Source organism: Ctenopharyngodon idella, chromosome 2, assembly GCF_019924925.1.
Source record: "Ctenopharyngodon idella isolate HZGC_01 chromosome 2, HZGC01, whole genome shotgun sequence".
Lineage (NCBI taxonomy): Eukaryota > Metazoa > Chordata > Actinopteri > Cypriniformes > Xenocyprididae > Ctenopharyngodon > Ctenopharyngodon idella.
In genome coordinates this window covers 37,195,344-37,217,567 of record NC_067221.1, presented here as the reverse complement: position 1 = coordinate 37,217,567, position 22,224 = coordinate 37,195,344, and the positions used below count along the sequence as shown (strand labels likewise).

At 35.6% G+C, this 22,224-nt stretch overlaps 1 protein-coding gene across 6 annotated transcripts in view; it reads left to right on the top strand.

Annotated features, from left to right (window-relative positions):
• gigyf2 (GRB10 interacting GYF protein 2) overlaps positions 1-21,927 on the top strand; it is a 28,796-nt gene extending 6,869 nt beyond the window's left edge. Inside the window, exons 8-29 of one of the 6 annotated variants that reach the window (XM_051871830.1) lie at positions 596-628; positions 1,216-1,392; positions 1,484-1,698; positions 1,828-1,978; positions 2,466-2,714; positions 2,843-3,039; positions 3,446-3,596; positions 6,534-6,700; positions 6,804-6,898; positions 8,684-8,788; positions 8,963-9,102; positions 10,987-11,084; positions 11,205-11,345; positions 11,958-12,116; positions 13,186-13,431; positions 14,459-14,587; positions 14,732-15,001; positions 16,476-16,663; positions 16,812-16,960; positions 17,809-17,990; positions 18,912-19,056; positions 21,218-21,927. In XM_051871830.1, coding sequence (XP_051727790.1) covers positions 596-628; positions 1,216-1,392; positions 1,484-1,698; positions 1,828-1,978; positions 2,466-2,714; positions 2,843-3,039; positions 3,446-3,596; positions 6,534-6,700; positions 6,804-6,898; positions 8,684-8,788; positions 8,963-9,102; positions 10,987-11,084; positions 11,205-11,345; positions 11,958-12,116; positions 13,186-13,431; positions 14,459-14,587; positions 14,732-15,001; positions 16,476-16,663; positions 16,812-16,960; positions 17,809-17,990; positions 18,912-19,056; positions 21,218-21,285 — 3,455 coding nt within the window. In that variant the 3' untranslated portion in view covers positions 21,286-21,927. Of the gene's footprint in view, positions 1-595; positions 629-1,215; positions 1,393-1,483; positions 1,714-1,827; positions 1,979-2,462; positions 2,715-2,842; positions 3,040-3,445; positions 3,597-6,533; positions 6,701-6,803; positions 6,899-8,683; positions 8,789-8,962; positions 9,103-10,986; positions 11,085-11,204; positions 11,346-11,957; positions 12,117-13,185; positions 13,432-14,458; positions 14,588-14,731; positions 15,002-16,475; positions 16,664-16,811; positions 16,961-17,808; positions 17,991-18,911; positions 19,057-21,217 lie in introns of all 6 variants that reach the window. The other 5 variants (XM_051871820.1, XM_051871813.1, XM_051871807.1 and 2 more) reach the window with 5 other exon arrangements.
• The last annotated feature ends 297 nt before the right edge of the window (positions 21,928-22,224 follow it).

The window sequence follows — 22,224 nt, the reverse complement described above, 5'->3', positions numbered from 1 at the left end:
CAGTTTGATTCAGCATGATTGATGTGCTCTCCTGACACAAATTAATAAATAGCTGTCACTATAACATTTTTTTTTTTTTATTATAAAACATTTGTCAAATATCGATGATGGAATCTTAAGTCTTGAAGTAAAGAACAAACGTCCACTTCGGTCATACTCATTTTGTGATCTAGCTAGATTTCAGTCAGCTGGTGAAATGGTGAGGTTGTGTGACGTCATTCTATGGAAGCGTGTTAAGGGCAGATTTTAGGGTAGTGCTGTGGGGCTACTGGCCCATTGGTGGAAACGCAACTTGATTTTGGCCTCGGTGCTTGAGGTTTGAGGATATTGGCCCCGCCCGGCACGTTGTTAGCCCTGGCTCGCACTGGCCCGACAAAGGAAAAGCGGCTATTGAGAGATTGCAAATGAGAAAAGTGATTAGGACTATCTACATGCAAAATTTCTGTGCATTTTTTTCCAAAGTTATGGGTAGTTGTGGGATAAAAAGTGGCACAGATGACCCCACTCTCTCCTACAAAGCGTGACCTGATGTAATGTATCTTATTATTATGTAATGTATATGTCAGCACTGAACCAACTGAATCTCTGTCCATAGATGGAGCACCAGCCCATTTTCCACTCAATCACAGTAAGCCCTCTTTGCTAACAGACTAATAAAATGTACACTACCATTACCATTAGGTTGAGGTCAGTAAGATTTTTTTGTGTTTTATTATTAAGAAAATAATACTTCTATTGAGAATGGATATATTAAATTGATCAAAAGTGATAGTAAAGACCTTTACGTTGTTACAAAAGTTTTGATTTCAAATAAATGTTGTTCTTTAAACTTCTGAACTTTCTGTTCATCAAAGAATCCCAAAAAATGTATTTCCACAAAAATATTAAGAAGCTCAACAGTTTTCAACATTTAATAATGAGAAATGTTTCTTGAGCACCAAATCAGCATATTAGAATGATTTATGAAGAATCATGTGACACTGAAGACTGGAGTAATGATGCTTTGCCATCACATAAATAAATTACATTTAAAATATATTAAAATTGAAAAAAGTTATTTGAAATTGTATTGTCTCACATGCCTTGATACGCATAAGAGACTTTTCAAAAACAAAAAATCTTATTGACCCCAGACTTTTGATTGGTAGTGTGTAATAGATGCATGGCAAATGCTTAAAACATTTTTTTGAAGCAACTTTTTTTTCTTCCCAAAAGTACGGGCAAACTATGAGGATGCAGGTGCAGGTAACACTCGCAAACACGAGTTCATTCGCTCAGAGAGCGACAACTGGCGCACGACTCGAGATGAGCAGAATGGAGAGGATGATGATGGAGGCTGGAGGCTTGCAGGTTCTCGTCGGGAAAATGAACGATGGTGTCCTCCAAGTCCAGGTGTGTTGCATGCCCTTTTTTTTTTTTTTCCTCAAGAACTTATATACCTCATTTGAAAATGTTGGGATATAAACAAATTCCTCATTTGCAGATGGCCCACGATCAGCAGGGTGGCGGGAACACCCGGATCAACGTCGGCGCTTTCCTTTTGACTCAAGGGATGAGGAGCGTGTCGGTTACCGTAGACCTCGGTCGGGCAGCGGGAGCGTAGAGGAGGAAAGGGACAGTTTGCCAGAATGGTGTCTGGAAGATGCAGAGGAGGAGACAGGGACATTTGACTCTTCAGGGGCCTTCCTCTCACTTAAGGTGAGGGCGTGGGAAGTGAGTTCTTGAACTTTGATCTTTTATTATATTCTATTGTATTAGTAGTAGTAAATAAGGATGTCTGTTGAGATGGTGTTTTTGATCAGTAAATTTTCCTCATTGCTCAATTAGAAAGCTCCTAAGGAGCCGATCCTGGAAGAGGCGGAGCTGGACTTCAGGCCACTGGAGGAGAATGATGAATACACAGAAAAGGATGACAGTGAATCAGAACAAACCAAAGATACTGACACAGAAACTAGATGTGAAAGTGATCGAAATGATGGTGAGAAGGCAATAAGACATCCCATTGTGTACTCTTTCAAGTTAATCAGTTTAGTTGCATGCAGGCAAGTCTCTCACAAAGGCTGCATTTATTTGTTCAAAGATACAGTAGAACAGTGATATTGTGAAATATTACAATTTCAAAAAACTGTTTTCTATTTTAATATATTTTAAAATGTAATTTATTCCTGTGATGGCAAAGCTGAATTTTCAGCATCATTAGTCCAGTCTTCAGTGTCACATGATCCTTCAAAAATCATTCTAATATGCTGATTTGCTGCTCAAGAAACATCAGTTGAAAACAGCTGTGCTGCTTAATATTTTTTTTGGAAACAGATTCTTGACTAGAAAGTTCAAAAGAACAGCATTTATTTTACTGTATTGTAATTTTACCATTTTTAAGTCTTCAATCTTGTATGTTGTCATTTCACTTCTGAACAACTCATATGTCATCATTTTTAATCAAGCTTTATTGTGGTTTATAGAAGGCAGTAAATCGGAAGAACCATCGCCGGTTTCCGTACCATTTCCAGCTGTGGCAACACCTCCCAAGGCTGCAACTCCGGCACCCCTTCCGTCTGTGAACCCGGAACAGGCTGAAGAAAGTGAAAGACCGCTGGAGAGGATGACAAAACCAGAACTCAGACCTGAACTCAGTAAAGCACCACTACACACAAACCTACCAAACAGCATTGTGGAGGCCATTTCCATACCACATGTCACAAACACACTCCCAGGTAATAATCAAATGAGTAAAACGTACGCAAATACTTAAGCAAAAATAGTTCCTTGTGAAGATATTTTTGGAAATAAACCCTGTAGCCTTCATTTAGGGAATGCTGAATTGAACTGTCTCTGCTTCCAGATCTTCCGCTTTCTACTACTTCTGTGCTCCCCGTTCAGTCAGTGCCCACTCAAACCCAGCAGGTCAAGCCTCTGGAGATGCCAGTGGCGTTGGCTCCTGTTCTCCCCCACTCCACGGGCATTGTGGGTCCTATCAGCCGGCCCTCTGCACTGCCTTCTGATATGGATGAGGATGAGGGACTCAAGCACTTTGAGCAGGTGTGAATGGCTGTTTATTGTACAACTCTGCTTGCATCTAAATATTAATTTGGTGCCTAACACTGTGTCTACACTGGACGCAACTAAGCAACCGTTGCAAATCCATTTGCTCTTTGTGTCAGAAGTAGCGCAAGCACCCAAAGTACGTCAGAAATAGAATGGGAAATCAGTTTACTGTCGGGAATTTGTTGTTGCTTTGCGCCGCATCCAGTGTAGACAGAATCACTGATTATAATGGGTTGTATTTGCATTTGTCACATTGCATCGCACCGCGTAAGTCTGGTGTAGACACGGTGTAAATTATTGGTATAAAATACTGCTAAAGGTATCGGGTCTATCAGTTATATTATAATGCTGCTGTGAAGATCGATTGTTTGAACAGTAGACTTTTTCCTAACTGAAACAGGAAGCTGAGAAAATGGTGGCATACCTGCAGGACGGCGGTGTGGACGATGACCGTTTGGCCACCAAGATTGGTCCCAAACCCACAGCTCTTCCCATTACCCATGAGGCTGCATTCAAATGGTTTTACAAAGATCCACAGGGAGAGATCCAAGGTAGGCAAATCAGGATCCAAACTAATTTTATCACTGCATTATAAATGAAGTTGTGAATATTTTAAAGATTTTTTAAGAATTTTAAATGTTTCTGAAAGAAGTCTCTTATGTTCACCAAGGCTGCATTTATTTTTATTTATTAGGGGTTCAAGCGCGTAGCGCTGAAACCCTATTGTAATTGTTAAAATTTCCAAGGATCAGCATTGCCCCCTAAAAGTGATCTGGCAGACCAAACCGTAAGTCGTAGAGACTTGAAACTTTGAGGGCTGGTAGTACTCACACCGGCTACAACGTCACCAAGGCTTTCCCCGATCGGCTTGACGGGGGCACTACAGCGGTCAAAAGTACGTGATGGCTCATAACTCCTAATCCGTTAGGCTCAAGTGTCTTATATCATTGGAATCCATGGCTCAAGACGGACAAAATTCATGCCAGAATGGTGGATTCGCTTGTCGTTCTGGCGAAATTTTCGGGTATTTTGGATTTTTTTGAAAAACCTGCTTTTGTGAACTAGTCCTAGGTTTTTGGGCCGATCAGAACCAAACCAGTGCCACAAGTTTCTCTGGAGTCTAATTGTCAATAATTATCAAAAAAAATTGAAATTACATTTGTGGGTGGTGTGGGTCATTTCATCAAGTGGGTGGAGCCACTTCTACTAAAATGGCTATAACTCGTGAACGAAATGAGATATTGGATAGAACTACTACACCGTTAGTCCGATTGACTTGAAAATTAGCATGCAGCGTCTTTGTCCGAGGTGCCACAATAGTCTACGAGGACATTGATGAAATTTTATAAAAATATTCAAAAATATTTTGAAATATAAAAATAAATAAATAAATGCTCCTACATCCATTTTGTAACAGACGTGCGTGTTTGTTTTAGCTATTCCGTCAGTGAAACGACACACTACAGCCTGTAAAACTATGAAATAAATATCGGTGCATAATGGTAACCTAAATAATAAGAAAGTTAAATATTATTTAAAAAAAAAAACGTTCGTTTTTTATTTCCACACAAAGATGCGTCATATAGCCTACTGCTCTGCGCTTTGAGAGGGATGGGGGCCACGAGCAGGAAAGAGACCATTTCTCTTTAATAATATCTTCATGTCATCTCCTGATATTACAAGCAACTGACACTTGTTGTAAAAAGTCTGAAGAGCAAGTTTTATCATCACACATTCAGGCTATGTTTGATTTTGCGCTGCCAGAGAAAGCGAAAGTAAAAATCACCAGCGTGTGTGAAACGCACTATACAGATAAACTTGACGTGCCTTATAAAGTCTAATAACAAGCACAAACTGTGTTAAATAAAAACTGACGCACAAGCAAAAAGGTTTCTGTCCTACGATGTTTTTTCTACTTTACCACAGTAAAGAATGCGAATAGCCTATAATAGGCCTAAAAGCGAACATAAAAACGTTTATAATCCCCTGCGTGAGTGGAGATTTGGGAAAAGAAACAGATTCCATGTTCAGTGGAATAACTAATGGAATACTGTTAAATTCTCTGATAATCAAAACGTTTCCATGGCTGCGGTCACGTTTAATTGCAAACCTATTATTTCTTTTGTAAACAAAGCTTTGTGCTTCACTCGTGTCATATTCAAGTAAATACTGGCACAGCCCTATCAGTGGGTACCGAATATACCCAGATTTCTCAGTACTACAGAAATGCTGGTATCGTCACATTTTCAAAATTTCAGTACCGACTTGGTACCAAAGTACCGGTACTTTTGACAACACTATATTGGAGATTATATCAAAAACCAACTCCACCTCAAAAACCATTAAAAAGCTTTATAAACCAAAAATTTCCTATGGTAAATTGCCTATATTGGCTCTAATTGGTCTTTTCCATCTATGATCCAGATGGTTACAGGCTTAAAACATTATACCTTTTTACACTTGTGCTTATAGGCATTAAAATGCTTGAACCCCGATAATTGCCATTCTTTTTCTTTAGCACTTTAAAGTGTCAATAACTTTAAGTAATATTGTGCTGCGTAGATACTTTACACATTGAGAAAATGATATAGCAAAAGCTCTAATGACACTTGTCACATTGATAAATATTGTCATACTGCCCATGCCTAATATCATGTACATCATTCTAGTTTAAACAATTTTTATTTTCAACTAATCAATTGTCAGAGTACTCAACTAGAAATTACTCAGTGCCTTATTATTAAATCTGTGCCATGTATGTTAACCTGTACCTTGAGAAGTGTCTTTATTTATAAGATATATATTCAGGTGAAGGTAACATTCCAGAGCAATTTTAGGTGTATTTTAAAGTAAATTCACTATCACTTAACTCATCAATGTTCAGATTTTCATCTTCCTAAAATTCTCACTTGTAGAGGTCAATACTCTATACAATTTAGGGGTATTAAATTATGGAATGGTTTATCCCATCTAGCAGAAAAATTTTCTTCTTTAATATGTTACAAAAGATGTGTAAAGAATCATTTTATTGCTGCTTTGTAATTGTGCTTTTTTTGTTTGATGTTTCATGTATTTTATGCACCTTATATGGTTTTTTTTTTGCAATATATTATTATTATTTTACATATACATGCTGTAATTATTTTGTTGCATTTATATACATTTATATATTTATAATTTAGTTTTTTTTTCTTTCTTTAATTTCACATTTAGTTTTTTTGTTGTTGTTTAGGTGGAGGCTTTAAATAAGCCCTTTGGGTTTTCTGCCTCTCCCTGCCCAGTATATGGATTGTACTTTCGTTTTTATTGTATATATTTTATATTTGTGCAAATAAAACTAAACCAAACCAAAAACAAAAAAACCAAAGAGCGTACAATTTTTTCCCCTTGCCTGTGATGAATCCTTTCAACTGCAGAGAATTCAAAATGTTACTGTGTTACTCTAAATAGCCACATTCAGTGACCCCAGTCTGTCTGTCTTCTCACAGGACCATTTAATAACCAGGAGATGTCTGAGTGGTTTCAGGCGGGCTATTTCACCATGACCTTGCAGGTGAAGCGAGGATGTGACGAGATGTTCCAGCCCCTGGGAGAGATGATTAAGTTGTGGGGGCGAGTGCCCTTTACACCCGGCCCCACACTACCTCCCATACTGGTAATAAGAGACTTGATTATCTGTGTTAAATGTCAGACCCAAGACGACTTCCCCTGTTGCTCAGCATCCTATAAGTTTTGTGTGTGTGTTTGTCTGTATATAGGGAGATCCAGATCAAGAGAGGATGAAGAGACAACAGGAGATTAATGCTCTAAATATGTATCAGCTACAGCAGCTGCAATATCAGTACTTACTCAGGTATGACGGCAAACGGTGAAGTGTTTTTTTTTGTTTTGTTTTGTTTTGTTTTTTTTAGCACAAGCAGAAAGAACATAGAAAATTAATTGGTTAAAAAACTCCTTCATTCCACTCTTCTGTTGTCCGTTGTTTGGAAAAACAGGTAGTTCTGTCCTAAACTCTATAAAGATATAAAGTCAGTCAGAACTGCATGATATAAACTCTCTTTTGCATCTTATAAAGTATTCTGATATAATCTCAGTTCAGTCAATTCTGACTTTGTCATGCAATTCTGACTTTATAGCTCGCAATTTTGACTTTATAACTTGCAATTCTGACTTTATAACTGGCAGTTCTGACTTTATAACTCGCAATGCTGACTTTATATCGTAATTAGGGCTGGGCGATACAGCTAAAAAAATTATCACGATATAATGTTTCATATTGATCGGTATCGATAATTATTGAAAGAATTTTAGTAGAAAAAAATGTTTGAATTTAACCAATGCGTTTTTAAGTAAGGCAAACAACAAATAATTTTTAAAGCAAAATAAAATGTAAACAAATATTTCTTATATTTTATATGAAGATTAAATAAGTGTCAAAGAAACTTAGAGCTGCACAATTCTGGATAAATTGAGAAAATTTTGTTTGTTTCAAACTGATATCACAATTCTAAATGTCAACTAAACAAAATAACTAGAAGTTCTTACAAAATATTAATTGCTGCAGTATATTTTAAAATTTTTAAATATATTAGAATTATTTTTTTAAAATTTTAAAACTGGATGAATCAGTGTATTCAGTGTATGCTCTCTCAAGACGAACTTCAAAGTTCGTCTTGAGAGAGCAGTTGTCATGTTGGTATTAACAGCTGCACAAAGTGTTTTCAGCCACACGGTATCTTTATTTCTGTGCTACAAATATTCAAATGATCACTGAAGTACTGAGATACAAGTTTATAGTTTAGATAAAACACTAATGTCTATGTTATCGAATGTCAAATCAGCTTTTGAAAGAAACTTGAACGTGCTGAAAATGACGCATTTATCGATTACATTGTTTCACCACCAGGTGGCGATAAGGGACTGTTAAAAAATGTATTTGACGTTGAATCTTCATTCAACAGATTCTTTCAAATACACTTAATTCAAATATATTTATTTTAAAATAGACTGCAGCAATTAATATTTTGTCAGAACCTCTAGTAAATTACATGTTATTTTGTTTAGTTGTCATTCAGAATTGTGATCTCGGTTTGAAACAAACAAAAGTTTCTCAATTTATCCAGAATTGTGCAGCTCTAAGTTTCTTCAACACACTTATTTATTTAATCTTCATATAAAATAAGAAAGATTTGTTTACATTTTATTTTGCTTTGTTTAAAAAAAAAATTTGTTGTTTGCCTTAATTAAAAATGCATTGGTTAAATTCAAACATTTTTCTACTAAAATTTCTTCAATAATTATCGATACTGATCAATATGAAACATTATATTGTGATAATTTTTTTAGCTGTATCGCCCAGCCCTGTTGAGTTATATTGAACATTTTTTTCTATCGTTATCGATTAAGACGTACCGTCGATAAATATCGATACCGTTTTATCGCCCAGTCCTACTCGCAATTCTGACTTTATATCATGCAATTCTGACATATCTTGCAATTCTGACTTTATATCGCAATTATGAAGATTCAAAAGAACAGCATTTAGATCAAATCAAAATCAGTTAAAACATTATAAATCATGTAACATAAAAAATTTTAAAAATCAGAACAAAAATTAAGACACTCTCTTGTCCTCTAGGCAACAGTATGCTCTGGCTCAGCAGAAAGTTTTAAGCTCTGCTGCTCCTCCTCCTCCTCAACAGCAGCAGCTTAATCTTCTCCTCCATCAGGCGCTCAAGATCAGGTGAGATTAATTTGCTAATGTTTTCAGCAACCCTGTCAGAATCACACATTCATCAGGGCAAACAAAGGACAGTAGCATATTAATGCAGTGCGTGGGAAGTGTGATACACTTCATTGGTATTGTGGTTGAGCGTCTGTGACACCATCTCACAGTTTGATTTGTGTGCCCCTGCAGAACATCAGAGCCGCAACAGAGCCTCTTACCTCCCGTCACACGTTCCATGTCCGTTCCAGACTCGGGATCTGTTTGGGAAATGCAGAACCCTTCCACTCAGGCATCCTGTTCTCCAAACATGCAGCCCACCACTCCCAGCAGTACGTCAACATCGATATCTGCTCTGCTAAGCATTATAAGATCAGAACATGGACATATTTAGAACTGGAAATGTACATTTTCCTAGTCTAGAATATGTTACGAGGCAAATTTTTGAATATCTACATCCATCCCCCCCCCCCACATACTTGAGTCAGTTTATGCATTCATCGGTGTCTCAAACTTTCAGATGGTTTAGAATTGATGGTGGCAGTTTTTTCACTTCATTTTGTTTATCTAGAATTTCTCAACTCCTAATGAGTTGAGGAATTCTAGACAACAAACAAAATGAAGTGAAAAAACTGCCACCATTTGAGTCAAGAGTGCCACAGTAGCTTTAAATGGAAAAAGTGCTGTGGTTTTACTGCAGCTCTTGTATTGTGTGTGTGCTTGTTTTCTACTCTCACTTACAGTAACGCTCCACTTGTTTAGTTTTGGATATGACTCATGCTTGTCTCGTGGTATAACCCTGTTGCAAGTGATTTGACTCAGCTGAATAGATGCCACTCAAGCAGAACAGAAACATGGCATTTGACAGTTGTTTTTTTGCTTTTAAGAGGAACAGTTGCTTTTGCTATCGTATTTTGTTTACATTTACGATATTCATGCTCTTCTAGGTAGGGTTGGGCGATACAGCTAAAAAAAATATCACGATATAATGTTTCATATTGATCGGTATCGATAATTATTGAAAAAATATTAGTAGAAAAATGTTTGAATTTAACCAATGCACTTTTAATTAAGGCAAACAACAAATAAGTTTTAAAACAAAGCAAAATAAAATGTAAACAAATTTCTTTCTTATATTTTATATGAAGATTAAATAAACAAGTGTTAAAAACTTAGAGCTGCACAATTCTGGATAAACTTTTTTGTTTGTTTCAAACCGAGATTACAATTCTGAATGACAACTAAACGAAATAACATGTAATTTAGAGGTTCTGACAAAATATTAAGTGCTGCAGTCTATTTTAAAATTTTAAATATATTTGAATTAATTATTTAAAAAAAAATCTGCTTGGATGTATGATTCAATGACACGCTCATAAATACTCTTGTTTCATTACTGGATGAATCAGTGTATTTGAAAGAATCTGTTGAATGAAGTTTCCGCGTCAAATACATTTTTTAACAGTCACTTGTCGCCACCTGGTGGTGAAACAATGTAATCGATAAATGCGTCATTTTCAGCACATTCAAGTTTCTTTCAAAAGCTGATTTGCTCTATTTTGATCGATAACATAGACATTAGTGTTTTATCTGAACTATAAACTTTTATCACAGTACTTCTGTGATAACCTGAATTTTTATAGCACAGAAATAAAGATACTGTGTGGCTGAAAACACTGTTTGTGCAGCTGTTAATACCGACATAACTGCTCTCTCAAGACATACTTTGAAGTAGATCAACTGTAAGACGTAAGGAAACCATGAAACTGCCACACTGACAAGCTGACATGTCCTTTTTTATTCACAATCTCCTCGTCGCCGGCAGTTTGTGTTCTGATCTCACGTGGCGATTGCGCATCTGAACTCCACAGCAACTTGTTTGTGTCACTCGTAGCGTGTCTGTTTGTGATCGAGGGACGGAGCGCACTTGAGAGTTGTTCATGCAACCGCACTTCATGTCTGTTTACATTTTAACGCATTTAAGTGAAACAATATCGAGAGTTATATCGAACAGTTTTTCTATTGTTATCGATTAAGACGTACCGTCGATAAATATCGATACCGTTTTATCGCCCAGGCCTACTTCTACGTAGCATAAAACATTGATGACTCACAGATAAGACTCGTAATTAAGTTTGTAAATATGCTGATCTCTAACAGTCAAATTGAGAAATCATATTACATTCTTATTGTAAGTCTGTTTGTTTTTATTTTAGCATGGGAAGGGAGTAGCGTATGGGATCTGCCTCTAGACTCCATGCCTCAAGCGTCTTCCATTGAACAGATGCAGCTGGAGAAAGCCAAAGCTTTGAAGGTGAGAAAGATACGAGTTGTGATGTAAAATGTTCTGATACCGTTGGACTGATGCAGGAGTCTCAGTTTGTAAATGTAATTGTTTTATTTTCTTTTTTAAATGGTCTTTTCTGCTCTAAAGCTTGAGATGGAGAGACGGGAGGCAGAGATTCGGGCCAAAAGGGAAGAGGAGGAGAGGAAGCGACTGGAAGAGGCACTGCGTGCCAGACAAGAGGAGGAGCGGAAACGTTTAGAGGAAGAAGAGCTGGCGCGCCGCAAGCAGGTCAGTAGAGAAGGGAAACTATGTAATGATTAGTGCTGAGTTTCAAATACAAAGCTCTGCAATTAAAGAAATATGGTACCATAGAGGTGAATAAGAGCTTTTTTGCTTTTTAGCATGCGTTTCTTGTGCATATTCACATGGCACTTTTGATTGCTGTTCAATCACAAACACTGTTCTTTATGTGCTTTCATTAAAGGAAATAGCACACTGACATTCACACACCTAAACAAGTTAATGATTTTTGGTTTATATATTAGGGATGGGAATCTTTTGGAAGATGAACGCGCTGCTTGTGTGTAAAAAAAATAGCTGTACATGTAAGAGGCTGCAAGTTTGAAATAAAAGCTTTATGTTTGCCGTTAACTATACATTATTTAAGGCTATTTTCTATGTACTAAGTAAGAGATAATAGGCACTTTTGTTGTCAAATAAGCTTCATTCATAATGAAAAGAATAAAGAAAATCAATTTTTTAAATTTGTGAATCAGTTAGAATCGATAGAAGATAGAATTGTGATTCATATGTGAATCGATTTATTTTATTTTTTCTCCTCCCCCACCCCTAATGTGTATAAAAAAACTGTGATATAAAAAAAAACTGTGTCTTCTGTAGGAGGAGGCTCTCCAGAGGCAGCGGGAGCAGGAGGCGGCGCAGCGGCGGCAGAAAGAGGAGGAGGAAAGGTTAGCTCAGGAGGAGGCCCTCCGTCGGCTGGAGGAAAGGAGGAGAGAAGAGGAAGAGAGAAGACAAAGGGAAGAATTCCTCCGCAAGCAGGTAAGACTTGCCTGCGTATGAATATTTATTATAAAATGGATCTGAAATCAAATTGGTTTAGCCATATTCAAAGCATTTGTTGGGTTATTACCAATAACTAAGTTTGGAGAAATAGGTTTGTTTAGGCCAGTAGTTTGAAATTGGTATTTTGATGAAATGTACAACATATACAAAAATGTCTTAATGTTTAACTTTTGCCTACTATTGTTACTATGTCCGTCTTAGTAAGTGGATTAGGGACGTGTGGTCAGTACTGCCGTTCCCTATACACAGAGTTCACTTGGAAAGTGAATATAAAAAGCGAGTGCACGTTCAAAAACTATTTCAATACCCTGCATATTGATAGCAGCTCCCTGATGCCTGCAAATTATGTACTATAATTAACTATATAACTTGACCACTTGTCTACTTACATGATGTATTTCCTGTATTTGGCCCAAGTGTTCAAGTAGGCGTGAAGACTGCAAGTGTATAGAACTTTTAATTACCTGATGGGACTCAATTATAGTGTTGCAAAAAAAAGTGTTTACAGAGCTTTTTTTTTTTTTTTTTTCTCTCAGTACTTTGCATTTTAACTAACAGAAGACACGATTTTAAAATTGTGGTGCTTCTAATTTAGTGCTCTTAAGTGGCCAAGACTGCATTTGTGGGTAACTAACAATGAGTAATATATTTGTTACAGCATTTATTAGTCTTAAATGTTAATGAAAATGCAGTAATTCATAGTTTGTTCATGTTAGTTCACAGTGCATCAACTAATGTTAACAAATACAACTTTTGATTTTAATAATTAGTAAATGCTGAAATTAACAAACTAAGATTTAATAAATGCTGTAAAAGGATTGTTCATTGTTAGTTCATGTTATTTTGATATTTGATATTTTATATAAGTTTAGTGTCGGAACTAAGATCAGCAATTATCCATGGTACAATCACTAATGCATGGCTTTATTATACCACAAATGACTTGGTTCTTCTGAGATTGGTCAGATTGGCAATATTAGCTGAGATGACATCTGGTGTGGTTTAGTGCTGTTATTGATTCTTTTGTTCATTATTTTTGTTCCAGCAGGAAGAGGAGCGGCGGAAACAGGAAGAACTGGAAGCTCAGAGGCGGCGTGAGGAAGAGAAGAGGCTAGAAGAGGAGGCAGCGGCTGCAGCAGCCGCATTGGCAAGGCAACAGCAGGAGGAGCAGAAGAGGAGAGAGCAGGAGGCGCAGAGGCAGCAGGAGCTACAGAGGCAGCGGCAGCAGCAGCAGGAGGCGCTCCGTCGACTGCAGCAGCAGCAGCAACAACAGCAGCTCGCACAGATGAAGGTAAAAAATCCTGCGGCGCATATGTTTGCTGTCTTTGTAGAGTTCAGTTCCTGAAAGGATGTCATTTTGATATAAATTGATAGATAATCCATTATTCGTGGAAGTGATTTTTCCATATGTATTTGGATTATTTGGGCCTGTGAATTGAAACGCAGCATTTTTTCCCTCAGATTTAAGCAAATACATTTTAAATGCATGTATTTCATGCATGTTTACCACTCGCCAACCATCTTCCTAAATTTGTAATGAGAATTGTTTATAAATCTGTTAACAAAAGAGAAGCTTTAAGCTCTTCCTGCAGTTTTTCAGCCAAAATAAAAGCTCTGTAGTTTATTGTTTGGAGTCAAAGAATTTAAGGCAGCCATACATAATATTATTGTAATTTTACTGTTTTTAAAAAATAAATAAATAAATAATAATGATAATAATAATAATAATAATTATTATTATTATTATTATTATTATTATTATTAATAAATGTATTTACAACTCAGTGGTATTATTGCAGTAGTTATAAATTTGATTTAATTTTTATACTTTTAAATAACATGATTTTGAGTATTCATAAATACAGTTGTAAATATATAAATATAATTACTAAAAGTCATTAGAAATAACTATTGTTACTATTACAATAGTTACAGTGCAATATTATTGCAATTGCAATATAATTAAAGATTTTTATTATTGAATTTTTGCATTAAATGTTTATCATTTAAATAAATTCAGTATGATTCTGTGTATTATAAAAATGTAAATATAAATATAATAATAATTAGAAGTAATTTTTTATTATTATTATTATAATTATTATTAATTTTGTATAGTTATTATGAATAGGTTTTCCTTTTTTGTGCTTAGCTGATCACAAGACTGGTTATTTTACAAAAGGGAATTTATGGTGGTAACATGGTTGGTACATAACCTGAAAATACCTTTTTTTTCTTTCTTTTTTTTTTCTTTTTCTTTTTTTTTGACTGTCTGAGTGACCAGTTATTTATTTATTTTTTCATTTCTATATTCTCAGCTTCCTTCATCCTCCAAGTGGGGCCAACAGTCGACCACAGCAAACACCCTGTCTCAGTCTCAGAATGCCCTGTCGCTTGCTGAAATCCAGAAGCTGGAGGAGGAGAGAGAACGACAAGCACGAGAGGAGGTATGCCAGGGATTCTTCCCCAACTCAACCTTTTTTTTAATGTGACCAAGCTTTCAACAGGTTCCCATGTGACCAAGCAGGAGGCAAAAAACATTTCATAGAGAAATTTTTTTTTCCTCATTTATCTGTTCATTTTTCCTACAGCAAAGACGACAACAGCAGGAGCTCCAGAGGGCCCAGCAGCAGCAGCAACCTCAGGCGAAGCTCTCGGGTTGGGGCAGTGTGGCCAAGCAGCCAGCAGCCACCAAGTCCCTGCTGGAGATCCAGAGAGAGGAAGCGCAGCAGATGAAACAGCGAAAGGAACAGCAGCAACAGCAGCAGCAACAACAACAACAACAACAGCAACAACAACAGCAGCAGCAGCTACAACAGCAGCTGCAGCAACACTCAACCGTCACTCAGCAGAACCGAGTGGTAAGTTACACACATCCTGATGCAATTAGCTACCTTTTAACGTAAGAGTGGGTATGGTCATTTGTAACTTGAATGTAAGCTTCTGGTGTCATCCACTTACTTTAATTTTAGCTGTACAAGAGCAGTCCGTTACGCTGCTTATTGCAAACTGCTATTTATTATCATAATATTTTAATTTTTTTATCGTAATCGTATACACACTGGTTTGTAGTGCAAATAGTTTTACAATTTACCGCACCTTGTTATTCTTTCTGTTATTTACGTATAGCGGGTTGATCATTCAGTTTGATCAAATTTAAGGTCATAAGTCTTCATTTTAAATGGTATAACTAAATGCTTAATTATCATTTTAGAATGTCTTAAATTTGGGGATGGAAAAACAGGAATTGCTATAAAGCCTAACATGATGATGAAACTTCAAAAGGCTATGATTTGCAAAATGTTTTAGGGAGTCCTTTTTTTGAATAAGCAGCTGCCAGTTGTAAACCATAGACATATTTCAAAATAAGAGTCCCGGTTTGTTTCAGGCTTGTTTATAATTGAAAGTTCTGCATTATGCATAAATCTTTTTCTTCTTCTTCTTCTTCTTCTTCTTCTTCTTTTTTTTGGTTACATGATAAAATAAATCTGACATTTAATTTAATGTAAACTCTTGTGGCTTTGGCTGCCCTGTCACAGGAAGGAAAGACTAAGGACATTAAATTCAGTTTATAAATTTTACTAGTATTAGCACAATAATATTTTTATTTTATATCAATCAAGTTCTAATTCAAATGCATTGATATATGTGACCCTGGACCACAAAACCACTCATAAGGGTCAATTTTTTTTTTTTTTTTAATTGAGATTTATACATCTGAAAGCTGAATAAATAAGCTTTCTGTTGATGTATGGTTTGTTAGGATATATGGCCGAGATACAACTATTTGAAAATCTGGAATCTGAGGGTGCAAAAAAATCAAAATATTGAGAAAATCACTTTTAAAGTTGTCCAAATGAAGACCTTAGCAATGCAAATCCACTCACAAAAACACATTTTTGATATATTTACGGCAGGAAATTTACAAAATATCTTCATGGAACATGATCTTTACTTAATATCCTAATTTTGACCCATACAATATATTGTTGACTATTGCTACAAATATACCCGAGTGACTTATGACTGGTTTTGTGGTCCAGGGTCACATATTAGTACATATGCACATATATTGACTGAAAGAGTATTTTAAACTTGTAGTTACCCTGTTTTTAAGTTGCCTGTTTAAGTAAAAGAATCTTATTTTGAGATTTAATGGGTTTGTTCTCTATGGACATACAGGGTTGCACTTTTGTGCAAATCTTAAAGAAGGTCTCAAAGTCTTACATTTGATGGAGAAAAAAAAAAAAGAAAAACACTGCAGAAACCCTGAAAATCTGCTCTGAGTACATTGGTCTAAAATAGATTGCATGACCTCTCTCTTTCTCCATCTAGGCTCTAAGTACATCGGTGTGGGGTTCTGTCAATAATGTGGGCTCGAACTGGATGATGGACAGCAGTGTCTGGGGTGATGCTCAGAACTCTAATATTGGCTTCTGGGATGAAGCAGTAAAGGAGGCCGGCCCGCCTCAGGCCACACGCAAGAGCCACAATCAGAAAAACAAGGGCAACGCTAACCTCAGGTAAACCACCACCACAAAATAATGTCTTTCTATTGCTCTAAAATGTACAACTACACCTCAGACTTTAGTATGCTAACTAGGTCCAGTGTGCAAAACTGTTTTTTGTGTCATTTCCTTATTGTATTTTGTAAAACAATATTTGGTGCAGTAATAGCAGCAGTGGTAAAGCAAGTAAAAAGGTGGAGGAGGAAGAGAAGCTACTGAAACTGTTCCAGGGAGCCAATAAGAATCAGGATGGCTTTATGCAGTGGTGTGAACAGACTCTTCACACTCTCAATACAGCCAATAACCTCGATGGTGAGTCACTGGCACACACTCGTCTATCTCACTCAGCCATCTTGAATATTGGCGTTTGTTTCATGCGCAAAAGATGCACAGATAATTCTTCCCACAAACCACTTCCCTCCCTCTGTTTCCCCCCTTTTTCATGAGAATTTTTTGTTGTCATTGTATACACAGAATGTAGCTTCTGACCTAACTAGGGTCATGTCTTTATTATCTTTTACAAAGTCTTCATTTTGTTTTTGAGATCTACTAGAATAGGTTTTAATGCTTGAATTTCTAACACATTATTTTTTCACATTTTTCACATTGTTTGCTCTGTTTAGTTCCTGTCTCTATGAAGCCCCTCTTTCCAAAAAGCGCAGTGTGCTCTGATTGGTCAGCCGGGAAATGTCACATCCCTTACCATAACAGCAAGTTATAACACCAGGCAACCAGGCCTTGTCCCCCTTTTTTTTTTTTTTTTTTTTTTTTTTTTGCATATGCCCTTGGCGGGAATGATTTAAATGAGGAATATTGTGAAATGTACATTCTCTTAAGAAAACTCAAGACTACAATCAAGGCGTTTCAGACTTTGCAGACCTTTTTCTTTCTCAAACAGCAACATTACACAACAAAGAAAGTCGAAAATGTAAAAAAGCATACGTCCTCTTTTTAAAGCATCTTTTTTTTTTTTATCTTTTGACATGAGTTCATTGTACTTTGAAAACCACCAGTGTGTGTTCAAAAATTTGGCCTGTAATATGGTAATGAAAAAGTAAATTGCAAACAAAAAATCATGTATCATACATAACCTCTTAAAACGTGTTATTTAAAGACAATGTAGCTTTCTGAAATTCATCAGTCTTCCACTCTTTCCACAGTTCCCACCTTTGCATCGTTCCTGAAGGAAGTGGACTCGCCGTACGAGGTACATGACTACGTTCGAGCCTACCTGGGCGACACTCCACAGGCCAAGGACTTCGCCAAGCAGTTCCTGGAGCGGCGTGCCAAACAGAATGCTAACCAGCAAAAACCTCAGCAGGGCCAGCAGCAAAAACAGCAGGTTTGTTTGCGTGTGTGCGTCAGTGTTAATTTTGACAGCAAATTTTAAGTTAGTTTTAGTCATAGTCTTTGGACTAAAAAGCCATTTAGTTTTAGTCATTTTAGTCATCTGAATTGTTTTAGATTTAGTCTAGTTTTAGTCAACTAAATCTACAGTTGATTTAGTCGACTAAAATCTAATGGGTTTAGTTAAATTGTAATGCATCACTTAAACATTTCTCTAAAATGACCAAACTCAGTATATACTCCTGGAGAAAACATCCATTAACCTGTTAATATGAATGATATTAAGGTTTGAACATGCAATACAGACACACATTTAACTGCTGTGACATATAACATGTCTTTATTTATGTTAAGATTAAATAAAACCACTTCTCTTAAAGAAACAAAAACATGGTCTTCTTTTTAATTAATGAAATCTGCATTCTTTATAATAACTTGCATACAACATTCTTCATTCTTTCAAGCAGACATATTTATTTGTATAAATTAAATATAGCTATTAAGCTATTAAAGCTATTCAGTAAAGAGCAGTGAGTGATTTTCTCTTTGTTGTTTGATTAACATTAATGACACACAGCAGCGGGTTTATTAGGCTGCTGTCACTTTAAGGCTGACTGCACGGCTCCAACATACTGATACACATCTGATATTCTCCCAACTGTTTACGTATACTTAAGACATAACCAACTGTTTTTACCTGAATACTCGCCAAAACTGATATTTTGAAATAATTTTGTGTGTATTTGTCCTTTCAAGCATGAAAAGACTCGAAAGAGAGCTCAATTTAGCACTCAGGCCCTGACTGAGAGGCTGCTTTCTGTGTGGGCCAAATTATCATCACACATTATTCATCATGGAACTAACACTTGTGTGCATGTGTCAATTTGCTGCTGAACTTCCCTTGTTTGTGTCGCAGGACTCTGTTTGGGGAATGAGCCAAGTGTCACAGTCAGTCTTGCACCACCAACAACAACAACAGCAGCATCAGCGTTTTGAGACAGTCACTTCCGGCAAGAAGAAGAAGAAACAGAAGATGGTACGGGCTGACCCAAGCCTTCTAGGTGAGTGTTGAAGTCATTCATTCAAAAAACTGTGTTGTCTTTTTAAGACTTGATATGATCTGCAGGGAAATTACTCATCAGGGAAGTTTAATATTCTTGTAAACTGAAGTTCAGTTCGTTAAAACCTAACAGCATGTTATTGAGAAGTTAATCATGATGGCTGTCAGAACAGTTTGATTTGACTAAAATTAGGTGAGTAGATTTTAATAAAAACCACAAATTAGTTGCTTGTTGACATTTACACATTTATTTATATAAACAGTATATGTAAGGGATAATCCATGGCTAGCTGTGCATTAAAATAGTTTAAAGTGGAGGCAAAGAACCACCTAACACAAAGCGGAGTGCATTAAAATCATTTAATGCACGGCTAGCCATTGATTATCTAGTTTATATCATGGTCATTTGCCAGCATTGACAAGTTAAAGCTGTTATTGATGTTTGCAGCACAATATTTGACCGTAAGGATAAAAATGACGGTTATTTTCGCCAGTTATGGCTGATTAGATCTAGCATTCTGCCCACTTTACATCAGACATGGAGTAAACATGTAGTAGTAGTAGTGTAAGATTACATTTATTTGATTGAATTATAGCATTTATTTGAATTAAATTGTGATTAATCTGACTGGAATTACCTGTACATTGAATGGTTTTAATGCACACCTTCCAGCCAATTAGAATTGAGTATTTAGACAATGGTGTATGTGTGTGTGTATATATATGTGTATATATATGTATGTGTGTATATGTCATATATTAGGCATATGATTAATAATAAATGGACATATTGTAAATTAATTTAATAAACTTAGTTACCTAGCTTTCCTGGTAGCCTTCAGTAAATTAACTTCTCTAAGAAAATGATTCTTAAAACATATCAACTGAGTGTCTATACTGACACAGATGAAAATGAAAATACTAATGGTCAAAGCTCAGCTTTAGGAGGGGAAGAGACAAAGATAAAGATGGGAAAAAATAAAGAGAAAATGATGATGATAATGACAAGGAGAGATTTTAAAGTTATTATTGTCCAATTGGCCTTAAAATGCACACATGTAGATCAGAGAAATCTAAATTTTAAGAAGTTAATGGTGTTATTTTAGACAAAATACTTCAGTCCTGAATGAATCGGCCGACTGAATGAATAGAATGAATTAGACATTTACCCCCACCTGCTGGCAGTTTTAGTTTCTTATTTAGAGTATATTTAAAAAAAAATATATATATATTTCAATATTAGTAAAAAAAATAAAGATATAGTTCACCTTATATGAAAAATCAGTCATTTACTCAACCTCATGGTCCAAAAATGTGTAATAAATTCTATGTTGAATCAAATTAAATTTCTTTCTGAATCTACTTTTTGTAATGTTTGATGCTTTTAGACAATAACTTTAAATAATCTTTTGTGGGTAATTTCTCTGCCAAATTTGATGTGCGATTAATTAGATTAATTAATCGCCACATCATGTAATTAATTAGATTAAAAATTTTAATCGCTCAACAGCCCTAAAATAAAATATATATATATATATATATATATATATATATATATATATATATATATATATATATATATATATAATATATATATATATATATATATATATATATAATGTGTGTGTATGTGTATGTATGTATATATGTATGTGTGTGTATATATATATATATATATATATGTATATATATATATATATATTATACAATGTATATGTGTGTATATATGTATGTGTGTGTGTGTGTATATATATATAAAATGTGTGTATATGTATGTGTAACAAAAAATCCACTAATTATGAATTATCACCCTGTAAAAAAAATAATAATAATTATTTAAAAAACATTTTATATATATATATATATATATATATGTGCCATTATAAAAAAAAAAAAAAAAAAAGTGTATTCTCTCTAATATAGATAGATAGATAGATAGATATAAAGATATATACAGATATATAGCCTTTCATAAAAAGAAGTCAAAAGCATAGTCAATTGTCCAGATTCATTACAATGAGAATTTAGGGGAAGAATCATTATCTCTAATTATAATTATTAATTATAAAAATTATTAATTATAAAACTTAAAATAATTTTTTCTTTATGCAAAATATTTTTCCCTCCCTCTAATGGTTATCCTTTTCCAAATGTCTCTGCAGGTTTTTCTGTCAATGCCTCATCTGAGAGACTCAACATGGGCGAGATTGAGACCGTGGAAGACTTTTGAGGCTGCTGATCAATAGGCTCCCCCTACCAACAGCTGCCCTTGTATTCCCCTCAAACTTTTTCCTCTTTTCTGTTTCTTTTTTTTTTTTCTTTTTTGTATTGCCAATTCTCTGATTTGGAGTAGATTAGGGGCAGCAAGTTTTTCTTCCTCCCTAATCCAGAGGAAACCACAGTTGCAATAACAGCGCTGCCCCACGGCCACGAAAAGAACCAAAAACACACAGCCCTGAGTAAAGGAAGAGAGAGGCTTGCATCTGCAGGAGAGGAGTCAACCGATAGCGTCTGCTCACGATTATGCTCATCTCCCAACTGATGTTTCTTTAAGCATGAATATAAGGAGTGCAGAGGAAAAAATATTATGTATTATCCCCATTACAACTTCCTTTTTTAATTTATTTGTTCCTTCCCTCATTCTTTTAGTGTTTTCCATTTTCTTCCCTTCTCTCCTCTCCCGCTTTGCTGCCCTCATGTTGACGGACGTCGAAAACAATATAGGACTCGAGGAAATGTAATCAACAGTGTCCTGTTTTAAGGACATGTTTGAAAGTTCCAGACACTTATCCATTTCTTTGTAAAATACTAGGCTGTTTAAAGAATAAACTTTCAATTCTGCATCTGTATTATAATATATGGAAATGATGAACCAATGGAGTCATACTTTTTTTTTTTATTACAGTACAACAAATAAATCAAACAGTCTCTTATGTGGGCTGTTCTGCACGCCGTTACTCCTAATGCACAAAGCAGGGTTGTGCAAAGTCGACTTGCAAATGTTTACCCAAGTTGCCATTTACAAATTTGCACCCATACAGATTTATGGAAAACCTGGAAATTTCTGGGAATTTTAAAGTAGATTTCCAGGCCTGGTATATTTAAAGTGGAAGTGCATAGAGTTCAGTATACATTTTTCTAGTTCTCTTCTCGACTTTAATTGGCTATC